Source organism: Halichoerus grypus, chromosome 1 (assembly GCF_964656455.1).
Source record: "Halichoerus grypus chromosome 1, mHalGry1.hap1.1, whole genome shotgun sequence".
Taxonomy (NCBI): Eukaryota; Metazoa; Chordata; class Mammalia; order Carnivora; family Phocidae; genus Halichoerus; species Halichoerus grypus.
In genome coordinates, this window is record NC_135712.1 from 3,744,731 (window position 1) to 3,765,548 (window position 20,818).

Consider the following 20,818-nt stretch of genomic DNA (forward strand, 5'->3'; position numbering starts at 1 on the left):
AGCTGCCGCACTGTCCCACGGCTGGGCTAGGATCTGCTGCAGGGGCCAGCGCTCTGGGCAGGGAAGGTGGGGGCAAAACAGTGCATCTGTGTGGGGGGGCAGCAAGGACCTTCTGCAGCCTCCTTCGGGGGAGACTGGTCTGGGGGCCTCGAGAACCAGGCCCAGGGCTCCGACGCCCACCAGCCGGGCCTCAGCATCCCACCCAGCTTGCCCGGCCCTGCTGCTCCTGGGGAGCCGCTCCCGCATGCAGTGCTCACAGCAGGTGGCTTACAGTGACCAGAAGGGAAAACCATTTAACCGTGCACAAAACCAGGGCCACGTTTAAATTCATGTGCAAAGCGTAGGCCAAAGGCACCCACAGGTGGTCAGCTGGATTCTCTCTTCCATTTACGCAGAGAGAGGAGCTGCCCTGCTGGGAAAACTTGAGCTGAATGTAGTAATTTTGAGTTTTGCTACTTCTTATTTATGTGGCTCGGGGTACGTGCTGTTCCCAAAATTTGATATTCCTGCGTAGGGGCTGAAGGACCAGCTCTGAAACCACGAGCCCAGCAGAAAGGCTCACGTGCCTGTGGCCGTGTCCTCAGCTTGGGCTGCAAGCCGGGTGGTCGTGGGGTCAGGGGCATCTCCCGGCAAGGAGGGGCAGATCCGGGCCAGCCCACCCCACTAGCTGTGGAAGGACCCCCCAGGCGGACTCCGCCTCCTCCTCTCCCACAGCCTCAGAAATTGGAACCCAGACACAGCCAGCTGGCTCCCTCTGGGCTTGTGATCAAACGAGAACACTTTGATGGCCCTGCTCCCTCCTCTTCAGCTTCACAATGGTCTGTATGCCACGGAAAGCCCCTATGCTGTGTCCCCAGCGAGGGCAATCCCTTGCCTGGGCATACCTAGTATGCACCACTGTTTGCTTTCTCCTTTTTGACACCAGGAGATTATTTTGGAGACCAGGGAGGCATCAGGGGCTCTGAGCCTGATCTATGCTCACATGCACTATGGATGCAGACCAGCTTTATGTAAATGCAAACCAGGCTTCCTCAGTTGGCCTCAGAGTGCACGTGATGAGGCCACAGAAATGTCTGTTGGAGGAATGAGTTCAAGTTGGCGTGTTCAGAGGTAACATACAAAATTGGGCTAACGCTAAACCCTTCCGTTTGCACAAAGATGAGAAGGAGGGGCAGTAGTTCTCAGAAAATCCAGCTACACCCAGGAGAAGGCTGGGCTTGAGGGTCATCTTCACCTTGCCTTCCTGCCCTGGAGGCTTGGATGTTACCGACAGGCTGAGCTGAGCTTGAAAGTGTGCAAGGGGGTTTCTCCCCCGCCTCTGGCTGCCGCTGGCCCCAGGGAGGCCCTGGATACGGGTTCTGCAGAGGCCGATTATCCCGGAGGAATCTCCCTGATGTGAGAGGCCAAGGACAGTGACCCAGAAGGACCCTGGCGTGAACGTCAGCTGGGCTGAGGGACAGCACTGGTCTGCAGAGGCAGGTGCAGAAGGAGAAGCAGAGGGAGCCGGCGGGCACACAGCGCCATTACGAGTGGGTTCCATACGTGGGGTGCCCTCCGATTTTGCAGACCAGTTTGAAGGCCAGGCCCCAAGCACCCCTGCCCTTGGGAGTCCTGGCTCTGGGGGAGCTGAGGCAGCGCATAACACCAGGATCCTTCGGGGTCCTGCTCACGTTCACTGTGGGGGCCCAAGCTCGGGAGGACGTGCTTTCCCCATCACAGCCTCTACAGAGACCAGGCCGGAGAGGTGGGTTTCCAGGAACACAAGAGCAACGAGCGAGGGATGTCCCTCTGAGGAATCGCCACCAGAGACCCCTCTAAGGCAGAGGGGACAGCAGGGGATGGGAAGGGAAGGCTCGGGCCTCAGCACATGGGGGTCTCGGCAATCTTTGGCTGCGGCCAACATTAACAAGGCAGGAGGAGTCTGGGGGAACAGAGGGAAAGCACAAAACTTGAAGACAGTCCCCCATGAAACATGAAGGTGTCCAAGAGGGGAAGGTGACTGTACCATCGCGGGGGTGAGGGGGTGCTAGACCAGGACACTGAATGATAACGCGGAACTCTTACTAGACGTACAACAAATATATTCAAAATGCAACTTAAACACCCATTTTGCCTAGTAAGAGTTAAGCAAATCGGTTTGAATTTGAAGCATTTAACACTGAACACAAATAAAAAGTTTTATATAAAATATTTTATTAGCAGTCGTTATTTCTTATAAGTGCCTAACTTTATATTCGCACACTCTGCACGTCTCCGTCTTGGGGGTTCGGCTTTGCCCTTCGTCACTCTCCACTTTCCCGGCCTGGGATGAAAACCTCAGCGGGTTTTGACTACACTCGTCACCATCTGCATGGCAGACATGAACTGAGGGAATTTTGTCTTTCCTTCTGGGACTAAAGGATGATGGAGCATTTAGAGACAAAGCAAAGACCACAGAATAATACTATGAGAGCCCACACCTGGGGCAGGCCTGCACGTGTGCACACACACACACACAAACACACACACACACAAACACACACACACACGCGCGTGCGCACACGCACCCCAGCCCTCTGTCGCCCGAGCTAGGTCTCAGGTATGCTGCGTTAAGAAGCCAAGACCAGGCAAGGGCAGAGCAAGGCCTCTCCCCACGAGACAGGAGTCAGCTCAGCCTCCAGGCCCACAGGGACACCCTCATGCCAGGCGATGGGGGGCAGGGGCACGGGCCACCCTCCCATTCTGTGTGGTGACAGCAAGTCCATAATGAGTCACCGCTAAACTAGCACTGCGCCTCATGCCTCACAAAGTATTTTCATGTGTATTTGGGCATTACAAACAGGAGGCAATATGGCAAAACAAAACAAAACGGGAGGCTCTGGGGTCAGACCGTGGATCATATGTCAACTGCGCTCTTTCCTGGTGTGGGACCTGGGACCTCGCCTGCCCTCTCCCAGCCCCATGTTCTGTATCTGCAGAACGAACACTTCCCTCCCACCTGCCACACTGGAGGCCAAGCCACATCTGGGTTCCCTCCCCCCCGGGCCCCCAGCGCCTGGCACAGTACCGAGCTCATGCAGTGCCAATGGTCATATTTGCTGAGTTAAGGGGATGAACAGAGGACCAGTGTGGCCCCCAGTGTAGGACCCGGGACACCCCAGCAGGGAAAGATGCTCAGGACACTGGGGCTCAGCCTGTTCCTCTCTCAGCAAAACAACCGAAGGTGACTCCACCTGTCCTTGACCTCCTGGTAGTGCCCTTCTCAGGGTGGGAACATGGCCTCTCTGTGGGTCTCTAGGATGGGCTTTTATCTAAAAGCTTAGGTTCTGTTTCCTGGCCCGGAAGGCCCCTCACCCCAGGTGACTTCAGCAGACTCTAGCATCTTTTCTGTAAAATGTTTACACGGGTTTCTTCCCAGAGCCCCCATGCAGGAACTTTTCCAGAACTGACCTCTCTGGCTAATACTCAGTGAGGGCAGAGCAAGGGAGGCACAAAGTGCTCTGAATGTGGGCGCAGGTGGGGCTGGCACCAAAGCCCAGGCCCTGAGGCTGGAGCAGGGGCAGGAGCAGAAAGAGGAGCAGGTGCAGGGGCAGGAGCAGAAACAGGAGCAGGTGCAGGAGCAGGGGCAGGTGCAGGAACAGGAGCAGGGGCAGGTGCAGGAACAGGAGCAGGAGCAGGTGCAGGAACAGGTGCAGGTGCAGGAGCAGGTGCAGGTGCAGGAACAGGAGCAGGAGCAGGTGCAGGAGCAGGTGCAGGAACAGGTGCAGGTGCAGGAGCAGGTGCAGGTGCAGGAACAGGAGCAGGAGCAGGTGCAGGAACAGGAGCAGGTGCAGGAGCAGGTGCAGGAACAGGAGCAGGTGCAGGAGCAGGTGCAGGAACAGGTGCAGGTGCAGGAACAGGTGCAGGTGCAGGAGCAGGAGCAGGTGCAGGAACAGGTGCAGGTGCAGGAGCAGGTGCAGGTGCAGGAACAGGAGCAAGAGCAGGTGCAGGAGCAGGTGCAGGAACAGGTGCAGGTGCAGGAGCAGGAGCAGGTGCAGGTGCAGGAGCAGGTGCAGGAACAGGTGCAGGTGCAGGAGCAGGTGCAGGTGCAGGAACAGGAGCAGGAGCAGGTGCAGGAACAGGAGCAGGAGCAGGTGCAGGAACAGGAGCAGGAGCAGGAGCAGGAACAGGAGCAGGAACAGGAGCAGGAGCAGGAGCAGGTGCAGGAGCAGGTGCAGGAACAGGTGCAGGTGCAGGAGCAGGTGCAGGTGCAGGAACAGGAGCAGGAGCAGGTGCAGGAACAGGTGCAGGTGCAGGAGCAGGTGCAGGAACAGGAGCAGGAGCAGGTGCAGGAACAGGTGCAGGTGCAGGAGCAGGAGCAGGTGCAGGAACAGGAGCAGGAGCTGGTGCAGGAGCAGGTGCAGGAGCAGGTGCAGGAACAGGTGCAGGTGCAGGAGCAGGTGCAGGTGCAGGAACAGGAGCAGGAGCAGGTGCAGGAACAGGAGCAGGAGCAGGAGCAGGTGCAGGAGCAGGAGCAGGAGCAGGTGCAGGAACAGGTGCAGGTGCAGGAGCAGGTGCAGGTGCAGGAACAGGAGCAGGAGCAGGTGCAGGAACAGGAGCAGGAGCAGGAGCAGGTGCAGGAACAGGTGCAGGTGCAGGAGCAGGTGCAGGTGCAGGAACAGGAGCAGGTGCAGGAGCAGGTGCAGGTGCAGGTGCAGGAACAGGAGCAGGTGCAGGAGCAGGTGCAGGTGCAGGTGCAGGAACAGGAGCAGGTGCAGGAGCAGGTGCAGGAGCAGGTGCAGGAGCAGGTGCAGGTGCAGGAACAGGAGCAGGTGCAGGAGCAGGAGCAGGTGCAGGTGCAGGAACAGGAGCAGGTGCAGGAGCAGGTGCAGGTGCAGGTGCAGGAACAGGAGCAGGTGCAGGAGCAGGTGCAGGAGCAGGTGCAGGAGCAGGTGCAGGTGCAGGTGCAGGAACAGGAGCAGGTGCAGGAGCAGGTGCAGGAGCAGGTGCAGGAGCAGGAGCAGGAGCAGGTGCAGGAGCAGGAGCAGGAACAGGAGCAGGTGCAGGAGCAGGTGCAGGAACAGGAGCAGGAGCAGGTGCAGGAGCAGGAACAGGAGCAGGAGCAGGTGCAGGAGCAGGAGCAGGAACAGGAGCAGGTGCAGGAGCAGGTGCAGGAACAGGAGCAGGAGCAGGAACAGGAGCAGGAACAGGAGCAGGAGCGGGTGCAGGAGCAGGTGCAGGAACAGGAGCAGGAGCAGGTGCAGGAGCAGGAACAGGAGCAGGAGCAGGTGCAGGAGCAGGAGCAGGAACAGGAGCAGGTGCAGGAGCAGGTGCAGGAACAGGAGCAGGAGCAGGAACAGGAGCAGGAACAGGAGCAGGAGCGGGTGCAGGAGCAGGTGCAGGAACAGGAGCAGGAGCAGGTGCAGGAGCAGGAGCAGGTGCAGGAGCAGGTGCAGGAGCAGGAGCAGGAGCAGGAACAGGAGGAGGTGCAGGAGCAGGAGCAGGAACAGGAGCAGGAGCAGGAGCAGGAGCAGGTGCAGGAGCAGGAGCAGGAGCAGGAGCAGGAGCAGGTGCAGGAGCAGGAACAGGAGCAGGAGCAGGTGCAGGAGCAGGAACAGGAGCAGGAGCAGGTGCAGGAGCAGGTGCAGGAACAGGAGCAGGAGCAGGTGCAGGAGCAGGAACAGGAGCAGGAGCAGGTGCAGGAGCAGGAACAGGAGCAGGAGCAGGTGCAGGAGCAGGAACAGGAGCAGGAGCAGGTGCAGGAGCAGGTGCAGGAACAGGAGCAGGAGCAGGTGCAGGAGCAGGAACAGGAGCAGGAGCAGGTGCAGGAGCAGGAACAGGAGCAGGAGCAGGTGCAGGAACAGGAGCAGGAGCAGGTGCAGGAGCAGGAACAGGAGCAGGAGCAGGTGCAGGAGCAGGAACTGGAGCAGGAGCAGGTGCAGGAGCAGGAGCAGGTGCAGGAGCAGGAGCAGGGGCAGGAACAGGAGCAGGTGCAGGAGCAGGTGCAGGAACAGGAGCAGGAGCAGGTGCAGGAACAGGAGCAGGAGCAGGTGCAGGAGCAGGAGCAGGAGCAGGTGCAGGAACAGGAGCAGGAGCAGGTGCAGGTGCAGGAACAGGAGCAGGAGCAGGAGCAGGAGCAGGAGCAGATGCAGGAGCAGGAGCAGGTGCAGGAGCAGGAACAGGAGCAGGTGCAGGAGCAGGAGCAGTGGGTAGTGAGTAGTGGGCGCTGGGCAGAATCCCAGCTCCCCCCCTTCTCTCCGGACAAACGTCACTTAGAAGTGATACTCTTTGGACTTCCACTTCCGCCTGTACTCACAAACACGGGAGAGGTTGCACATCGTTTATGCAAGCTGTAATTCTTTTTTCTAAAAGAAGAATCACAGTCCGAGATGAAAGGGATAGTTGGGGCATTACATTCGGAAATTCTGTATGAGAATGAACTCTGGCAAGCTGGTCTGCTTTCAGTCCCAATGTGTGAAAGACATGGTCACCTACCTCTTAACCATAAGGATTTAAAAAAACAAATCAGTAAGTTGTTTGGACGTTATCTTCGGTCATTGGAATAAGATGTTTTATCTAAGGACCTGGAGATGCAAACCACACCCTTTGCATCAGTGATGCCAAGCGTTTGTAAGAGAAGGCTCCAGCAGGGGGCGCTTGCCCACAACGAGGGAAGGGCAGCATCCCAGAGCAGACAGAGCCTTGCTCCGCACCTGGACGTCTTTCCAAGCAGATCTTCCTGCCTGGCGACTCGGCACACTCGCCACACAGTTAGCGCCCTTCAAAAATCCCCATATTACTTTGCGTATGTGTTTCCCTTGAAGCAGCCGACAGCCCTCACGTCCCCCAATATCAGCCCCTGACTCAGTTCCTCATCTATTAAGGGGATGAATGTAATTTATTAACAGTGGAAAATTGAAATGCGGGCAACATGAGCTCCTAGGGAAATGATCCCTTCTGAGGGCGCAGGTAGACTTGGAAACCAGATTTTCAATCTCGAGGGATCTCACTGTTTCCTTCCCAAGTGGCTGAGACACGGCACGGTGGGCTCAGGGCACACAACATGAGCTGCCTGTTGGGGGGCGGGGAGGGTGGCCTCAGCCCTGCAGCGTGGCTCCAGGCTAGCTGGTCCTTGCAGGGTCACAGAGGGAAAGAGGTCTTTAAGTACTGCCGGCACCTGCTGTGATCACATCCATCCCCTCGCCCCTCCCTCTATTTCACCAGGCTGTTCCTAGGTGGGTCTTCCTACCGGTGACATCTTGTAGGCAAATCTATCTTGAAACTCAATGAAGACTCTTTATAAAGCCTAAGTTAGATCCTGGGTAAATGACCTGATCTGGAAGGTAATGCCACATTTGTACAGAACAGCAAAACTCAAAGTTACAGTTGAATACGCTCCAGTGTGTTTACTACAAAGGATGGAAGGCTGAAAAAGGGATCGCTAAGCATCTGCGAGTCAAATCTGTATGTGAGTAAAAATCGAACTCTTTCCATTCTCTTAAAGTGGGAAATAGAAGCTTTGGGAACAAAACTGAGGAGTCAAACACCCCTTTCGAGCTGACAGCGGCCTTGGAGATCACGCAGCGCTGTTGTTCACGGAGGAGACAGGTGCAGACAGGGCATGAACATGTGCAGAAAACAGTCCATCTCTGGGAGACCCCAGCCCCTGGGCAGTGAGATTCCAAGCGGGGAGCAACTCCATTTCCCCCCTTGGCCTCCTCTGACCTCCCCCTGCGGTCGCACCACCTCTGACAGCTGGTAGGCGCCCCAGGGGCCAGTGCCAAGCCAGAGGCCGTTCACCCCGCAGATGTGCCCGCCACTCCTGCCCCGCAGGGATTTCCTTCTGTGATGCTGTCGCTGGGAAGAAGGAGCTTCTGGTCTGTGACATCTACAGGGGCCCAGCACGGAGAAGGCAGGGATATCACAGACACACGGCTCGGGAGGTGGCCTCGCCCGTGACCCTGCGCACCGTCTGACCGAGCTGCGTGGACTGTGCCCATTGCCTGCGAGGCCTCGGAGGCCGTGAGGTCTGGGTGCGCCCCCCCACCCCGCCGCTGGCAGCTCCCTCCCCGGCCCCCCGGCTTTGCTGCCCCCCAAGCTCTCCCAGCTCCCGCGGAGGTAGTCGATGTGATACGTGAGGAGAGGGACATGTGTGCAAAAAATCAACAAGGCTCATCTTCTAGACACTTTTTAGGCGAAATTAAGGTGTTCAGAAAGTTAGGAAGAAATAAACAATATATTTTTTGCTTAAAATAAGCAGCACGGGTGGGGGGAGAAAAGACTTTGGGAAGGTGGGCCAATGTCACCCTCCAGCTTTCTGTACGACTTTTCGGAACGCGTGCAGCCCCAGAGCCTTCTCTCTGCCGGGGCACCGCGCCCACGCCTTTCCCAAGGTCTGCCTGAAAATGAGACCAGCTCCGCGCCTTAGTTAAGCCCCTCGTGTCTCTAAGCAAAGTGTGTTATTTACCCTGAATAATTTCCTTTAACAAGTACTAAAAAGATAGTTTCTTAAAATGAATGAGAGTTATTGGCTTTTGGCTTGGAAATTGACTTCTCCCTGGAGAAGGAGGCAAAACCGTAGGATGGCAGCGACAGTCCCGAGACGGGGCCACCCCCAACCTCCCGGCCGCCCTTCTGCTGCCCACTCCTGCATGCCCGGCCGCCGCCGTGTTAAATTCTGCACAAGGATGCGATGCCTTTCTACACCTTCTTCCCAGGTGAAGCCAGAAAGGGAGATGGAGAGAGGCGCCGAGCTGGCTGGGCGTGGACGGGCAGCACGATGCCCGCGGACTGAGCACGCCGCCGGGGGCTGGGTGGCAGCGGTCTCTGCGGCTCTACAAGGGGCCCTGGGCCGCGATGTCTACGTCCGTGTCTCCTGGCACTCTGGTGTTTTTACCTCTCTGCCCGGATTTTGTATCTCAGGACGAAATAGGCGATGAGGCGCAGGGAGATGAAGAAAATACCCAGAACGATGAAGTCCAGGTAGAGCTTGGCGTCCTCCACGTCCAGCTCCCTCAGGATGGCCTCCGACTTCTGGAAGTGGCACGTCTCATCGATGCCACAGTGCAGGTCCTCTCGGTCCAGCCCGTAGATGGACAGGATGACCCCTTCAAACCCATACCTGCGGAGGAAGGCACCGGCTGTGAGCAAGGCCCTCCCCGTGTCCAGGGGACCCCACGCCCTTGCGCCCGCCTCCATTTGCCGAGGGAAACAGGGTCCCCCTGTCCGTGATCCGCAGTGCGGCCACCCTCCCTCCCCGAGACCCGTCTTTCACAGAAATGCTTCCTAGCCTCCCAAGACAAACACATCCAATGGCTTGGCTAAGGTTTTCCCAAATTTTGTTTCCTCCAGAGCCTCTACCCACAAAACCAAACTGAATGAAGAGTAGGTATTTGTTCAGTGGGGGAAACGAATTGGAAGGCTCTTTGATCGCCTGATATATTTTTTAACAGTTGGATATAATAAAGGATCTGATAGCCTTCGAAGGACTATAGAGCATTTCAGTAAAACCCTTCTGCGCCGTCTCTCATTCCAGGGTAGCCCCACAGCGTCAGAACAAAAATACCAATTTTGAGAAGAAAGACATGGGTTTCTGATTTCTTGGCGTTGGACCACACACGGATTGCTGAAACTCTGTGCGGGTGCTTTGTTTTGATTTTGTTTTCCTGAACAATACATCTGGGTCTGAACTGACATTCTAGAAAAAGAAAGCTTGTTCCCAACTTTGGATCTTGTGTGTCATGTGGGATTGCTACAGCTGGGGGAGAAGAGCACTGAAGATGGGCGCTGCTCGGTGAGGCCGAGGCGCCAGGACCCGGAGCAGAGAGAATGAGGTCCAAGCGCCGCGGTGCCCAGGGGCCAGAATGCTCTTGTTCAAAGATATTAAGATGTTTAAAACAGGACTTGGTTTCCACCGGATTTACACAGAGTCAGAACCTTGTTATGAGCGCTGTTCATTCCAGAGAGGGACGAGGTTGGTAAGATGGAAACACACCCCCCACGGCAGTCCTCCAAAAACAGGCAGAAGACAGGGGTCCACTGCGGCTTCTTCAAGGCATAAATTGCTAGTATTTATTTTATCTTTGTGTGTGCGAGTGTGCATGCGTGCGTGTGTGTGTGTGTGTGTTCGAGAGGGTGCGGACACACCAGACTTGGGAAAAAGTGAAAGGCATCAATAGTCTCGGATTCATGGTGCAAGCATCATGCTGGCATTTAGCTGGTGGCTAGGAAGTGGCTTTGGTCCCTTCCCTTGGTCCACACAGAGCTCCCGAGCGATCAGAGTCTCCACACACGCTACCTGACGTAGGAGATATACGACATCCACTGCAGGTAAGCCGGGATCGTGTCGAAGCTGACGAAGAACCCCGAGAAGAGGAGGACGGGGATGGCCGTCACGGGTCCCACAAAGGTCGCCACCTGGGGGGGCACACAGGGGACGTGCTCAGGGGCAGCAGGTGGGAATCCCACCCAGTTTCCTCAGGTGTCCCCTGGAGGCCATATCCCACACGTCTGGGGAGAGTCACCAGCAGCTGGGAAAGGGCCAGGGCTCCCGGCTGGTCACACAAGGCCAGGATGGCACTAAGGGCCCCTGTCTTCCAGCCTGCAGCCTGTCTCCGCACAGAGAGCAGCGGGCCCCAGCTGGGGGTCGGGGAGGGCGGCGAAGAGAGACAGCAGGAGGCAGGGACCAAGGGGAACAGCGATGAGGCCGCAGCACAGCATCCGGAGGAGTGGACAGCCAGGTGCTGCCGCCGTGTCCGAGGGAGGAAGCGGCAAAGAGCACCTTTCCCTGGGCTCTCGCGGCGGCTGGTGGGGCCGAGCGCTTTCCACGGCCGCCAGATGCACCCCATGCACACCATGGCTATGCCTATCCACGGATGAGGGGCCCGCCCTGGGGGCCAAGCGGTCACTGGCAGGGGGCTCTGAAGACGGAAACGGAGAGTCCATCACACGCAGTGACAGGGGAGGGCGTGTGATGGAAGGCCTGAGGGGCACACGATTCACCAGAGTTGTGGCTTTGTGTTGGGGGACAGAGCTGACCTGAGCACCCTGAAGCCGCCGCAGTGAACAAGTGGGGGTTGGCAGGTTGGGGGGCACGTGAAGCCCTGGGGCAGGGTAGGGGCGCAGGCTGCCGTTGGAGGGCCAAGGGATGGCGGAGCGGATCCCCCAGAGGCAACAAAACATAGGCGTTGAGAGCTTGGACTCAGAGCCAGCAACACGACCCTGACCAGATCACGTTGCCTCTCTGGGCCTCAGTCTCCCCCACTACGGAATGGGGATAGCACCACCCTAGCTTGTGGGCTGCCGGGGAGCAATGAGCTATGATGAGGACAGCACTGGGAACAGCGCCTGGCAGGCACGAAGGCCACGGGCACCTGCTGTTGTCATTGTGCCAACCCTGACCAGCCGCCGCGGCGCGGTTCCTTCCCCGGGCAGCGACCTGCTGAAGCCAATCTGGGAAGTCAGGGCAGAATTAGGAGGCGGCGTTTTAGGGAGGAGGGGCCCCGGCCGCATTGGCCCAGGTGGAGAAGGGAGCCCCTCCACCCCCCCGCCCCATGCTGTGTCCTCAGCTGGTACCTGCAGGGACGTGGATGCGGCTCCAATGAGCAGACCCAGGGACTGTGCCACCAGGGACGTCATGGTGCCCAGCGCGGCGAACAGCACAAACCTCACGGCGTCGGACGGCTGCGACGTCATCCAGTACACGATGCTGCAGTAGGCCACCGGGAACATGATCTGCAAGCACAGGCCCGTCACCCCTCACGGACATGGTGTCTCCAGCCCCTTCTACAGGGAATGATGGAGAACCCTTGCCCTTCACTAACGCACCTGGAAAGGCACGTCGGCCATGGTCTTGGCTAGGTAGTAGGCCTTCAGGCTGTACCAGTAATTCAGGTGTTCCCGAAGAAATACTCCCATCTCCAGGGGAACTAGGAGACAGAAGGAGGGCAAAGGGGTCAGGCAGACACAGCCCGCCAGCTGGGTATCCGCACAGGCAGCATTCAAAGCAGGAGCTGGAGGCCACGATGCCCACCTGCCATGTGAGCGGCTCTCAGAGACGGAGATAAGACATACAGAACGATTCACCAGCCTGGGAAAACTGCCGACCATGATTATAACCCGCAGGGTCACTGGGCGCACAATCGAAGTGCGGAGAACATCTACTCGGATACTGAGCATTATTGTAGTGATTCGCACAAGGATTTCCTGCTAAGCTCAGCACTAACCAGTGCGATTCCTTCCATGGGCAAGAACCCCCAAGCTAGTCCTGAGCATGCAGGGCCATTTAGGGAGGCGACATTGGGGCAAGTTTTATGCTGGAGTTTACTGTCAGCCCAGAGCGAGCAAGGGCAGCGTGCTCCGCAAACCATCTGGAACCGCATGGAAATCCATCTAGAATAGCTTTATCCACTCTCAAACTTGGCCACAGCAGGCTGGCTTAATAAGTGAATGAGGTAACAGGTAAGCAGTAAGATTTGAGGCATTCCTGATTAGAAAACCTTTTAGAAATCTCTCTCTCGTCAGCCTTCCACAATGCTCACAGTTTCTCCATTAGTGATTAATTCCTTTGGCTTAAACATGGTATGTATTTTCTTGTCTAAGAGAAAATATGATAGTCCCTGTCAACAAAGAAAATGATACTTCAAAAAACCATGACGTTCTTTGTCAGAAAGCTCATCTATTGGCCAAGCCAAGACCTCGGTCCCCTGTTGGTGGGAGGGGGTAGGGTCAGGCACTCACACGTGAGAACGGTGGGCATGAGGGCGGCGAACATGAGGAACAGCATGGAAAAGAAGAGGAAGCCGGAGTTACTCAGGACCTTCTTGGCTTCATTCCCAATCCCCAGGTACAGCAGGCCGATGAGGAGGCCGATTCCGATGTGAGACGTGATCCGCAGGTGCGTCAGGACCTGGGGGGCAGACACAGTTCTCGCTGACGTGCATGGCGGTCGGCAAAGACCTCGAGGCTGAGGCTTTGGAGACATTGGCCCCTGATTTCTTCTCCAGAAAAACAAGCCCCAACCCTAAACCAACTCGCCCTCACACACACACACACACACACACACAGCAGTTTACTGCTGTTAAAACAGAAGCAATTGCTATGCTCCACAGAAGGCACGAAGGGCAGTCTACCTTCAGAGGAGGGGTCAGGTGAAACAGTGCTGGAGGGCAGAGAATGGATACGCCCGAGGCCCCTCCTCGGAGTGCTCTGGCCTGAGCAGCTACAAGCCCCCCAACATTCAAAGCAGGTCCCAGAGGCCCCCCTGGGCACTCAGCCCCCCTCGGCAGGGAGCCTGCCAGGTTGTCCACTGTGATGGGTGGACAGGATCACGGCTCCCAGTCACTCACCGCCTGCTGCCCGACGGGGCTCTGTGCACCTGCCCGCGCCCTGGCCCCCAGGGCCTCCTTGAGAGAGGGGCACACTCCCACTGGGGCTTGGCCAGAGGAAAGCGAGCACAAGACCAGGTTTGCTGCCTCCAGCAGGAACTCTGACAGGCTGCCCTTTGCCATGTTCCAGAAAGGGAGCCGTGACTCCACTCTGGGTCCCAGGATGAGACACGTGGGGCGGGGCCACCAGCCACAGCGGCCAACACACAACACACCAGCACAACATACGTATTTACTGTCACAGCCACTGGGAACTATTTGTCACGGCAGCACCGCGGAGGGAAAGCTGACCGATGCAAATGCAGGGAAAATAGCCTGAGCGCTCAGGCAGGATGAACACACCGAAAATAACCCTGCAGCTCCCTCTGTCCTGAAAGAACATTGGCCCACAGCCTTACCGAATCCCTCATGATACTGAGGAAAGTCCGTTTGAAGAGGATGCAGAACTGGGTGAGGCAGCTGGCTGAGAAGCTGTGGCAGCCCTCCGTGGAGGTGGAGTCCTGCGGGCACACACGGGAAGGGGGAGTCGTGAGCCGCCAGCCCAGGACGCAGCTCCCCCTGGCTGAGCAAGAGCCCCCATGCGGCAGGGCGCAAGGCGCAGCATGCAGCCATCCCGCGGGGGGCCGGGGCTTTGCATTACCTTTCTCCACCCCTTCAATCGTTTTGCCTGCTTTACCTCTTCAGAGGGCCGGTGCCAAAGAAAAGGGTTCACCTCGGCATCCCCCCCAGGCTCTCTCCTGTGGTCGGAGTCACACATGCCCTCCCGGACAGCTCTCACCAGGCGGCCGTTCTGATCGCCGTATTCACCGGACGCGACCTCCATGACTGTGGGAGACACAGACGGGTCAGTCCCAGCACCCCCCTCCAGGGGGGAGCCCCCTGTCGCTAACGTGACCCCAGGCCTTGGTCATTTTGCAACAACACAGCAGTGAGCCTTGCGGGAGTCCTTTTAGTGGATTATATGGATGCTGCATGATAGGATAAGATCACGCCACAACCGAAATTTCGTCAGCTCCAAAACCCCCAGCAAGGCCAGGTGTCATATCAGGATCCTAGAAATGCGAATTCAGATGGCAATGCCAGGGAGCCTGAGAGGTAACTAGCTCGTGCATCTATTAACTTATTCACCCAGTGATGGTTACTGAATGCCTGCCTTGGGCATTCAAGCCCCAGGATTGGAGCCAAGGGATGAGCCGGAGGGGGCTTGCATGTCACTATGGGCTCAGGCAAGAGTGATGGGCGCAGTGACAGTTCTTCAGGACCATGGAGAGGGGCCCAGAGCCACCAGCCCACTTGGGACCCTCAGCCCCACCTCACAGTCCCCAGGGAGTGTGTCCTCCACTGACCCCGTCTCTGGATCCCACGGCCTCTCCGTGGCCCCTGGTTCCACAGCCCACATGACTGCTGCCCCTTCGGGCCCGTGGCCTGCGGTCTCGCACGCCTCCTTCCCACGGCCCCTCCCCTCACTGACATCCTTGCTGAAGCCCAAAGTCCGCGGCTTCGAATTTTTGGCCCTGCCTTCTGGCCACACCAGCTATTTGCTTTCCCTGAGCCTGAACCGAGGCGGCCAAGCCCTCCTAGATCCTGTCATCAACCAGGACATGTTGCCACAAGAGAACATCATCATCAGTGATGCCACATGGGCCCAGCACGGCCGGCTCACCTGCTCACTCACACCCACCCTGCTCCACCGTGCTCCAAATGGCCCCTCTCCCCTCCCGCCCTCTCTCCAGTGACGCAGAGGGACTAGAAGCTGCCAGAAGGGTACACTCTCCCCTTCATGAGACCTTCCCACAGTCCCATGTGCCCGGTTTCCTACCCCCTAGGTCCTCTCCTCTTTGCAGGCCCTCCCTGCTCTGCCCCTCCTCTGCAGCCCCTGTCCCTGCCCGCCTTCTCTCTCTGGGGAACAGGTATGTGACAATCTTTGGCTCCAGCCACTACCTTTGCAACACGCCAAAGCCTCTCTTTAGCTGAGGGTCCCCTCCCCCTCAGCCCCTTCCTGTCCACTGTGTGCCCCCCTCGCCGTCATGACCCACTTCTCAGAAGACAGAGCCTGGCCTGGGAACTGTCTCAAGGAACACAATTTGGGGGATGATGATGTAGAGATATGGAATCCCAGCAGTGCTGTGGCCAGATGTTTGGGGGAAAAACATGGATGAGAAAGGCTGATGCCCCCCCATTCATGTCCACCTGGAACCTCAGAATGTGGCTTTATTTGGAAAATGCTCTTTGCAGATATAATTCGTTATGGATCTTGAGATGAAATCATCCTGGATTTAGGGTGGGCCCTGAGTCCCATGACTGGTGTCTTTACAAGAGGAGGAGAGGACACCCAGAGACACAGAGAAAAAAGCCATGTGAGGACATGGGCAGAGACTGGGGTGGCCCAGCCACCAGCCCAGGCACACTGGAGCCCCCAGGAGCTGGAAGAGCAGGAAGGACCCTCCCCTGGAGCCCTCGGAGGCAGCTCGGCCCTGCCCACACCTTGACTTCCAGCCCCAGAACTGCGACAGGATGAATTTCTGCTGATTTAGGCCACCCGGCTTGTGGGACAATCTTGCAGCAGCCTCGGGCAGACAGGATGTGCGAGCAAAGACTGGACCCCAGCACAGGGGCCAGGGCGGGGGGATGGGACTGGGTGGGGGCTGTCAAGCACTTGGCGGCCTAGTAAATATGAAGCTTGAGAGAAAGAGAAGGCAAGAGGGGTTCCTGCCTCCCTGGCTTGCAGAGCCTGGTGGAGGAGACTTGGTTTTGGAGACACGGCCTGGAGAGGCTGTGAGGTTTGCTGATAGATGTGTGGGGCATGGTGCGGAGGAAGGGTGCTGGGCCCGGAGACCCGGTGGTGTGGAGAAAGTGATGGCCAGCAGCAGCGGCATCAACACCCTAGAGGGCATGGCCAGGGGAGGCACCTGGGAGCAACGCCAGCATGCAGGGTTGGGCTCCTACATCTCAAGGACATGGTGTACTTCGCTGCCAACCTCGGGACCTCCAAATCAGGAGAAGGAGCTCAGACCATCAACTTGGTCTCTGGACTCTGAGCTTCACCTTTTTTGTTATGTTTGGTGGAAATTTAAATCCACATTTTAACAACTTGGTTAATTAATGTAAGAGGGTCATTTTTTTATTTTTAAAGGTTATTTATTTTCAGAAATACCTTCCTTTAAATCAGAAACCTAACACAGCAAAGCATTAGGAAAAATGGCTCCTAACAACAACGTCCTTGTTCTAGTTCCCAGATCTCTGGAGGAAAGAAAACCTCTTATCTGTTCTTAAAAGCTTCACCACAGGATGGCAGTTGAGCCATGTGTGGAATATTCAAGGAATTCCAGATCTGGGGGCTTCAGGTAAAAGCAGAAACCCACCGAAAGTGGAAAAGAGCCCCTTTCTTTCCCCTCCAGCTGGTTAAGGCTCTACTTACCAAAATCAGCTGGGTTGTGATAGGTTGGGCAGTTCAGACCTAAATCCCTCAAGTACGGTACAAGATTTGAGACTTTTCCCCGGTACACACATTGTCCTTGACTAAGGACATAAAGCTAGAAAAAAGTAAGGAGAGGGAGAACATCAACCTTGTCCTCCTTTGTAAAGCAACAGGAGCTGCCAATCCATCCAGCCCTCCATCCATCACCCATTCAACCTTCTGTCTACCTACCTACCCATCCATTTACACATCCATCCACCCTCCCATTTATCCACCCATCCACCCATCCATCCACCACCCATTCAACCTTCCATCTACACATCCATCCATCCCACCCATTCAACCTTCCATCCACCCATCCAACTTTCCATCCATCCACCACCCATTCAACATTCCATCTACTCATCCATCTATCCTCCCATTTATCCACCCATCCATCCATCCATCCATCCAACCATCCATCCAACCACTACCCATTCAACCTTCAATCCATCCACCCACCCACCCATTTATCCATCCATCTGTCCATCCATCCATCCATCCACCACCCATTCAACCTTCCCATCCATCCATCCATCTTTCCACCCATGCACCCACCCACCCACCCACATATCCACCATCCATCCACCACCCATTCAACCTTCTATCTACCCATCCATCCATCCTCCCATTTATCCATCCACCCACCCATCCATCCATCCAACCACTATCCATTCAACCTTCTATCTATCCACCCACCCACCCATTTACCTATCCATCCACCCATCCATCCATTACCCATTTAACATTCCATCCATCCATCCACCTACCCACCCACTCATCCACCCATCCATCCACCACCCATTCAACCTTCCATCTACTCATCCATCCACCACCCATTCAACCTTCCGTCTACCCATCCATCCATCCATCCATCTATTCATCTAACCACTATCCATCCAACTTTCTATCCGTCCACTCACCCACCCATTTACCTATCCATCCACCCATCCATCCATTACCCATTCAACCCTCCATCCATCCATCCATCTTTCCATCCATCCACCCACCTATCTACCCATCCATCCACCACCCATTCCACCTTCTATTTATCCATCCATCCACCCACCCACCTACCCATGAACCCATCCATCAGTCAATTTCTCCTTCTTTCAGGAGAGCTTTACATTACCTCCCCAAAATGTTAAAGTTCAAAGGGAACTTTAAGTCAGGGAAGATATCATATGGACAGGCATTACTTTATTATATTGCTTTTCTTCACCCTCACACCAGCCACCTGCTAGGAAAGATTTTGAAGCTGTACACATTTCATCCCTGGGCCTTTTTTTTTTTTTTTTTTTTTTTTTACTTATAGTGTCAAAACCTGTGATTTATAAAAGAAATGATATTGTACACATATGATAACCTGCCATTTAATTCTGTAAAACAGGTGTTCCCCCATTGTTACAGGGGTGGGGGTGGAAAATGAAGCTTTAGCAATATCAGACCCCTCCTCCCCAGAGGGAGAACACTGGTCAGCTCTTTCTACCTTCCCGCCCTGCCACCTTAGCTGCTTATGACTCCAGAGTCTGGTGAAACATAACACTTAAGGCCACTCAAAAATGAAGACACCCCCAGGAACTGACAGGAAGCTGTGAGTCCCTGGGACTTGGCATCACCTGGGCTATCACCGCACATACCTGGTCGAAGAGCTCGAAGAGCTTGGCGCTGGGCTGGTGGATGGTACAGATGATGGACCTCCCTCCTTGAGCCAGCCCTTTCATCAGGGAGACCACCTGGAAGCAGGAGGCACTGTCCAGCCCACTGTAAGGCAAGGGGCACCGTGAGATGCCTGTGGGACCCCCCAAACCATACCCCATATTCACAGCACAGTGGGGAGGTCCATCCTACAGGCCTGAGCCTGTCATGTCTTCTAGAGTCGGACAGGGAGAGGGTGGGAGGTCAGGCCTCTGCTCTGGGATCCCAGGACAGAGAAAAAGATGGGTAGGCAGAGCACATGCCTCCCCCTTTGGAGGCAACTCCAGGGGCCCCTGCTGGTGGAGAGGGCAGGGCTCTTCCCTCCGCTGCTCTTGATTACCTGGTGGGCTCATCAAAGAACATGACGGGAGGGTTGTTCACCAGCTCCAGGGCAATGGCCAGGCGCTTCCGCTGGCCGCCCGAGAGGCTCCCAGTCCGCGTGTTGGCACAAGACAACAAGCCCAGAGCCGTCAGGATCTCTTTGACCTGGGGGAGCAGCAGAGCCAGTGTGGCCGTCAGGGACTGCCCGCCACACCTCACCCCCTGGAAACACCTGCCGCCTCCCCCAGCCCACTCATGGACACACACGCATGGGGTTGCTTATCGGGGCCCATCCCAGGCTGCCTGTTGCCAAGTGGGAAGGTGCTTTTCCAAGTCTGAGTTCCTGGGTTTGGGCCCAGGAGGCTGGGGAGCAGTGCTGGACCCAGGCCCGCTGGGACTGGAGGCCCCGTTCTGCCTCCTGCTGGTGACCTGGTAGGCTCCCGCCCTCGTAAGCCTCACTCAGGCGTGGGAAGGTGACAATGACCATGTGCAGAACGGGGGGCCCGGGAAGGTGCTCAATGACCATGTGCAGAACGGGGGGCCTGGGAAGGTGCTCAATGACCATGTGCAGAACGGGGGGCACAGGAAGGTGCTCAATCACCATGTGCAGAACAGGGGGATCGGCAGACACACAGCCGGTGGATGATCAGGTGTCTGAGCAACACAAAGGGGAGGGCCATCGTGACGGCAACATGGGAGAAGCAGTGAAAACATGTGGCATAAAGCCTGGCCAGAGGAAGCCTGTGATTATCAGCAGCTGTTAACGGCACTCTGAGCAGGGCCCAAGGCTCCCGCAGACCCATGCCACACCGGCCAGGCCTTCAGGGAGAAGGAAAGCCACCCGTTGGCACTCGTCATGGGAGAACCAGGGCTCTGATGGGGCAACAAGGCCAGGAGATGGCCTGACGCAGTCAGTCCTTCCACGGGGGCTCTGCCCATGCCCCCCTTCCTCCCGGGAAGCAGGCTGGGCACCAGGATATAAACGGTCCACTGTGACTAAGCCTCTGTGTCCACTCCAGGTCATTGATCCAGTATTGACTCGGGGAACAGAAGTCAGCAGACTTGAGCGTGGTTTTCAGGTGTCTTCCTGGAGGCAGCCCCCCGGGGTGGTGGGGCTCCGCAGCAGCCCGCCCCGCCTCCACCCCAGGCTCACCTCCCAGGACGAGCCCTCCTGGAGTTCCCGCAAGAACACGCCTGGCCACCATCCCAGCCCCTGGGGATGGACCTCAGGCCAGTGGTTTCTCCGGGAAGATGAGGTCATCCAGAAGGAGAAGGAACTCACAGGGAAGAAAATTTCCACTCCAGCTCTTGAGTTACTGATGCACAGTCAGGACAAGATGCAGCCTGGGTGACAGGATGAGCCAGGGCACCACTGTTCACGGGCCAGGGTGCAGTCGGGTCCAATGGACCTGGGTCTGAATCCCACTAGACATTTTCCTTGCTGATCTATAAACCCAATCCGCTGCCCTTCTAGAATGCACTGCATCTGAGGGATCCCAACCGGGAAGGTCAGCGAGGTTGCCCGGGAAGGGCCAGCAAGGCAGGGCAGGTGGGGAGGGCTCTCTGGCACAGTCTCCTTCCCCTGCAGACGCCATCTGTTGGCTTTCCCAGAGCCACCAAGCTTGTGCGGTCTTCTGGAACCACAGGCCACACTTGCAGAATGAAGAGTCACTCCGGTCGCTCCAGGCTTGCCTTTGGGGCCCCCCAACGGCTCGGCATATGCCCACTCCCTTCCGCCATCTGTCCTCTCGGGGCTCCCTCCTTGTGGCCGGGCGCGCCCCGCCTCACGTGCCCTCGGCCCCCATGGACAGGATGCTGGAGATGGAGGCAAATGTCAGTGCCGGCCCTTCCCCTGCCCCGTCCAGCCCGTTTCTCCAGCGTTCTCTCAAGAGTGATGCTCTGCAGGTTGGTTTTGTTTTAAAACTAGTCAGAAAGAACAATGTCTCAGCCCTGGGAGATCTTGCTCCCAAGCAAGCCCCTTCTGGGAACCCTCGAGGGC

The 20,818-nt window shown here is 56.9% G+C and overlaps 1 protein-coding gene across 3 annotated transcripts in view; it reads right to left on the minus strand.

Moving 5' to 3' along the window:
* Positions 1-8,175: 8,175 nt before the first annotated feature.
* The window catches only part of ABCG1 (ATP binding cassette subfamily G member 1), a 68,174-nt gene continuing 55,531 nt past the window's right edge, over positions 8,176-20,818 (minus strand). For 2 of the 3 annotated variants that reach the window (XM_078071016.1, XM_036097276.2), the window contains exons 6-15: positions 18,839-18,984; positions 18,441-18,564; positions 16,762-16,876; positions 13,984-14,168; positions 13,742-13,843; positions 12,697-12,865; positions 11,785-11,885; positions 11,533-11,691; positions 10,256-10,374; positions 8,176-9,079 (exon numbers count right to left, since the gene is read on the minus strand). In XM_078071016.1, the coding sequence (XP_077927142.1) occupies positions 8,851-9,079; positions 10,256-10,374; positions 11,533-11,691; positions 11,785-11,885; positions 12,697-12,865; positions 13,742-13,843; positions 13,984-14,168; positions 16,762-16,876; positions 18,441-18,564; positions 18,839-18,984 (1,449 nt within the window). In that variant the 3' untranslated portion in view covers positions 8,176-8,850. The remainder of the gene's footprint in view (positions 9,080-10,255; positions 10,375-11,532; positions 11,692-11,784; positions 11,886-12,696; positions 12,866-13,741; positions 13,844-13,983; positions 14,169-16,761; positions 16,877-18,440; positions 18,565-18,838; positions 18,985-20,818) is intronic. The other variant, XM_036097277.2, reaches the window with a different exon arrangement.